Source organism: Terrapene carolina, unplaced genomic scaffold (genome assembly GCF_002925995.2).
Source record: "Terrapene carolina triunguis isolate 2854851 unplaced genomic scaffold, T_m_triunguis-2.0 Scaffold27300, whole genome shotgun sequence".
In the NCBI taxonomy this organism is placed as follows: domain Eukaryota; kingdom Metazoa; phylum Chordata; order Testudines; family Emydidae; genus Terrapene; species Terrapene triunguis.
Genome location: NW_020691651.1, coordinates 1 through 5,541, shown reverse-complemented (window position 1 = coordinate 5,541; position 5,541 = coordinate 1). Strand labels below are relative to the sequence as shown.

Sequence of the window (5,541 nt, the reverse complement as noted above, 5' to 3'; positions counted from 1 at the left end):
GGGATGGGGATGCTGGGAATGTGGGGGGCCGTGAGTGTGGGGGATGGAGATGCTGGGAATGTGGGGGGCCGTGAATGTGTGTGGGGGGGGTAATGAAAACATGGGGGCTGGTGGAGGCAGGAGGGCTGGCACAAAGCAGGCTGTGAATATGGGGTGAATGGGGGGAGGGGATGGGGCTGGGAATGCAGGGAATGGGGGGGAGGCTGCCATTGGGGGAATGGGGTGGGAAGGAGGGAAGGGCCTCGGCTCAGGCCCAGTCCCCCCACGCCCCCGGCCATAAAAGGACGAGCCGCAGCCCCCGACTCTCGGCTCAGCTGTCTCTGGGGGTCGCCCCACACACTGCCCCTGCTCTCACGCCAGGGGAGTCAGCGCTGCCTGTCCTGGCACCTGGGGGCAGGCGAGGGGGCATCCAGCCGTCAGCCCCCCAGACGGACAGTCCACCCAGCGCTGAGATGCAGCTGCCTCTGGGGTGGGGCGTGGGGGTTGTTTGAAGTGAAGGAAAATCCCAACTTCAAGACAAATGTTAGGATTTGACCCTGGCCCTGCCCCCCACGACCCTGCCCCGCCCTCCACAGCCCAGCCCCGCCCCCCACAGCATGGCGCCCCCCCAGCCCCGCTCTCACCTTGGAGGCGCGGAAGCAGAAGGCCGTGGCCTTGGTGTTGGCTTTCTCGGCGTCCATCACGACCAGCCCCTTCTCCTCGGTCAGGCCCAGGTAGCGCCCGGTGGTGACGTGCCGCACCCGGAACTGCTGCCCCCATCGCATGTAGCTCCCGCTCCAGCTGCCGGGGGGCAGAGAAACCCAGCGCTAGCGCCGCACACGGGCTCCGGGCCCCCAGCTCCACGGGACGCTGGGTCAGCCCAGAACCCCCCATTCCCGCCCACTGGGTGCAAGGATTGTGGCTGGATTCGAACCCGCCCCCCGTCCCCATCCGTCCAGTCCCCAACCTCCCCAGTCTGCACAGTCCCCTCCCAATCCATACAGTCCCCAACCTCCCCCGGTCCATAATTCCTCCCTCGTCCATACAGTCCCCCACCCCCTGCTCCGTACAGTCCCCGACCCTCTGGTCCGTACAGTCCCCCACCCCCTGCTCTGTACAGTCCCCCAGGTTCATACAGTCCCCAACCCCTTGGTCAATACAGTCCCCCCAGTCTATACAGTCCCTGACCCCCTGGTCAATACAGTCCCCCCGGTCCACACAGTCTCCTCCCCCCCGGCCTATACAGTCACTCACTTCCCTGCCATACAGTCCCCTTGGTCCATACAGTCCCCGATCCTACAGTCCATGCAGTCCCCCCCGCAGTCGCTGACTTCCCTGTCCATACAGTCCCTGCCCCCACCCCACATCATCCAGCACCATCATCTGAGCGTGACGCCATCGTCCCAGGCCGGCGCCCCCTTTCTCCGGGGGGGGGCAGGAGGGGGGAGCAGAACCTGCGATTCCCCTACCTGATGCGCAAGGGCTCCAGCCTCCAGAGGGAGCGGGCGTGGGTGCAAACGGCGCCGCCCTCGTAGTTCACCACCCTGCCGACGAGAGAGGGGGAGCGTTAGGGGTGGGAACCGAGCCAGGCCCCCCAATCCGTGGGAGCGCAGGCCAGATCCAGCCACCCCGGCTCACCACGGAACAGGCCGATCTCCCTAGAGACCCAGTCGGGCCCCAGCGGAGACAGGCCCTAAAGGCGCCGACGGAAACTGGGGTTTCCCCCATTGGGCCGGGCGCTGCACAGACACATAATGAGAGACAGTCCCTGCCCTGAAAAGCTTGCAAAGGGTGGGAGGGGAAACTGAGGCACAGAGAGGGCTGTGACTCGCCTGAGGCTGCCCAGCAGAGCCAGGAACAGAACCCAGGAGCCTGGCTACCCCCGTCCAGCGCTGCCCCTCCCCTGGGTCACACGACCACATCACTCTCCATCCCCCGGCCCAGGCAGGGACACCCAGGCCACACCCTTAGCTCGAGCTCCCAGCGCCCAAGGCCACGGGTTCGCGCCCCGCTGGGGTGGGTGTCGAATCGTTCTCCGGGCTGTACCTGCGCTCCTCCTCGCCCTGCTCGCTGGAGGAGATGGTGAGGCATTCGTCCATATGCCCGTGGAAGAGACGCATGACGTGACCCCCCGTCACGTACCCTGGCAGGAGAGGAGAAACCAGCGAATGTCAGTGCAGGGACGGGGGAGGGCCAATGACGCAGGGAAGCCAGGAGTCCTGGCTCCCACCCTCCCACTGTAACCACCAGACCCCACTCCCCTCCCAGAGCCGGGATAGAACCCAGGAGTCCTGGCTCCCAGCCCCCCCTGCTCTAGCCACCAGACCCCACGCCCCACCCAGAGCTGGGATAGAACCCAGGAGTCCTGGCCCCTCTCCCTTCTCTCTCCTATCAGAGGGGCAGGGAGTTGCCTCCACCCAGGGACCTGCAGCCCCCCAGCTGCTAGTGTCATGGCTGCGGGCTCAGGGGCTGCCCACAGGGCTGGCATGGGGCAGGGGATCCCGGGAGCAGGGCGGGGGGAAACTGACCTTCCTCGCAGCCCGAGCAGATGGGGTTCATGTTCCAGAGTGTCTGCATGAAGGAGGCGTCGGCCTGCAGGTCCCCGCTGGCCGTGGAGAGGTGCTGGGAGGGGGGAGAGAGACAGAAAGGCGCGGGGGGGGTCGGCGGAGGGCCAGGAGAGACAGCTGCCCGCACCAGCGCGAACCCAGGAGTCTGGGCCCAGAACCACCTGCCTCTCCCACATACCTGTAGCTGGGGTCTCCTCATTGGGTCAGCAGACACACGCACGGGGGGCTTGCACACCCATGCGCACACACACGGATGTAGCCACACACACGCACGGGGGGCTTGCACACCCATGCGCACACACACGGATGTAGCCACACACACGCATGGGGGGCTTGCACACCCATGCACACACACACACACGGATGTAGCCACACACACGCACAGGGGCTTGCACACCCACTCTGGTACACACACGCACGCTCCCTTGCACACATCCACACACACAACCCCTTGCACATGTGCAAACACATCCATGCCCCACGTGTGCACGCACACAACACGCATGTACACACACATGCACATGTACACCCAGGCGCACACACACATATGCACACCCATGTGCACAGCCCTACTCACCAGGTAGCGCTCAGAGGAGACGCTGACCAAGATGAGGTCGTCCCCGACTCGAACCTTTTCGCCCTCCGACCGCTGCTTGGAGGCGGGGTGGATGATCCACCAGCAGGCTTCACCTGGGGTCAGGGCACAGACAGGGCGTGGGTGCAGCCGGCAGCCAGGGGGGCAGGGAGGGGATAGGCCCAGGGACAGCCCTGGCCCCCCTCCCGATTCCAGGGTCCCCCCTCACCTGCTGCACCCCCTTGGGCACCGCGAAGGCTGGAACGTGGGGACCACCCTGCCCTGGACCCTCCCACCAGCCCAGGGCAGGAACCCGGCCCTACTGCAACAGGGCTGGACCTCACCCCATGGGGGCACAGCCCGGCAGCTGGGAACCCCCCACCCTGCTCCGGGAACTGTGGGGACGGGGTGCCCCACTCCTCCTCCTCTCTTTAGTCTGATCACAGCCAGGCGCCGGCCGAGCCCCCTTGAGGGTTTGCCAGCTGACCATGGGGCTCTGCATCCGAACCCCTGGGGTCAGGGAGTCAGGGCTTAAGGGGCATCCGAGCAGGAGCGGGGAGGCGTTGCCAACCCAGCAGGAAGGTGGCAGGCGTCTGCAGCTGGCACAGGCCCCTCGGCCGGGCAAACGCGGACAAACCATGACAGCATGAATGGAAACACTTAGAGGCTACACAGCGCTGCATGCTGGGCAGGTGGGGAAACTGAGGCACAAAGCGGGGCAGGGACTTGCCCCAGGTCACATGGTGATCTGGGTCTGAGAAGGGGTGGGGCCTAGTGCTAGGAGCCAGGACTCCTGGGTTCTCTTCCCAGCTCTGGGAGGGGAGTGGGGTCTAGTGGTTAGAGCGGAGGGACTGGGAGCCAGGACTCCTGGGTTCTATTCCCCCTGGCTTGCTGGGTGAGCTTGGACAAGTCACTGCCCCTGTATGTGCCTCAGTTTCCCCAACAGCAGTGTCTGTGCAGCACCATGCACAATCGAATCCCAGTCCATGGGCGTGGCTTCCAGGTACTACCATAATACATTTAATTAAGAGCAATGAAAATGTCCAGCATTGCAATGGGTTCTGGTCCATGGCTGGGGCGCCCAGGTGCTACCGTAATACACCTAAACAACAACCTCTGCATTGTCGGTCGTGCCTCCCCTACCTGAGGCGTCCTCCTGCAGCCCCACATCGAAGGCCAGTTTGTCCGTCAGGGAGCGGGACGTGGTCAGGCAGCTCAGGTACTGTCAGGGCAGGAGGCAGTAGGGTTAGGAGGGAGCGGAGCTGGCACCGCCGGGCGGTGAGGACGTTGGAGTGGGAGCCAGGACTCCTGGGTTCCATCCCCGTCTTTCAGGGGATTTTCGTACAGGTTTGCACGAACACTGTGCGCGCCTCAGTTTCCCTGTGTGCTGCGTGTGTAACGAGGGGGTTTGTTGTTGCGCTGGACCAGGTGTGACCTCACCTGGCAGCAGGACCCTGACAACAGCCTGGAAATTGGGTACCCAGCAACCAGTGCCCGGGAGTCCCCCATCCCCCCAGATTGGGAGCCAGCCGGGTCTGGCCAGTGGGCTGAAAACAGGCTGAGGGGAGAGGACCCCATGACCTGCCCAGCCCAGCCGGGTCCAGCCAGCAGGGGAACAAAGGCCCCGTGGCCTGTTTACCTGGGACCTAAGACAAAGGAGGGAGGAGGAGCTGTTGGGGGAGGGGACATAGGGGGGGACAAGGAGTAGCCGGAGCCCACCTGAGCTGGTCGGGGCTGAGACTGGCCAGGCCCGAGGACCCTGAGAACTGCCCGGGCTGTGTCCAGATGTTCAATAAACCTGGAGGAGAGTCAGTGCAGTCTGGAGATTGGGGGGGGGGTGTTGCTCCCTCTGGGGGTGGGGATCCAGGGGCCCAGAGCGAGGGGACCCCCTGAGGGGGCCCACGGGAAAGAGAGGTCAGCTGGAGACTCAGAGGTGCGGTCCCAGAGAGAGTGAACCCCCGAGAAGGGCGTCACTAAGGGGGCTCCTCCCAGGGGCCGTACGGAGCCGAGAGCGCCCGGGGCTCGGGAGTCCGTGCGCGGAAGGGGCTCTCGACAGGGGTCCAGGCTCAGCCGGACGTGCTGCGGAGAGCCGCGGGGCTGCGGAACGGGGCCGGAGAGCTGCCCCGGGACGGCTCACATCTGGCATTTGCTCCTGGCAGATCCGTGCTGCGCCCCGTCGCCCCTTGGCATTCCCCGGGCATGGAGCGCATGACGCAGGGGTTTAAAATAGAGCCGCCCGGCCTGGAAGCCTGTGAAGCAAAACACCCCCAGCTGTCGGCAGGATCCTGGAGGGCAAAAGGGCAGAAGGGCATTCGGGGCGGTGCCAACAGAGCCTTTGGGCACAGAAAGAAGCCAGTGGAGGGAAATGAGGCGGCGAAAGGCCGGAGCCGCTGGAGGAGCAGCACCGGAAAACGGCACAAC

The 5,541-nt window shown here is 65.1% G+C and overlaps 1 protein-coding gene across 1 annotated transcript; it reads right to left on the bottom strand.

Annotated features, from left to right (window-relative positions):
• Positions 1-617: 617 nt before the first annotated feature.
• LOC115271469 (ryanodine receptor 1-like) lies at positions 618-4,353 on the bottom strand (the record flags this gene model as incomplete). The annotated part of the gene is made up of 6 exons (XM_029914029.1): positions 4,264-4,353; positions 3,124-3,236; positions 2,508-2,601; positions 2,026-2,122; positions 1,449-1,523; positions 618-780 (listed from the first exon to the last, which is right to left on the bottom strand). Coding segments are annotated over exons 3-6 (384 nt in total), but the record flags the coding sequence as incomplete, so codon positions are not given.
• Between the last annotated feature and the right edge of the window lie 1,188 nt (positions 4,354-5,541).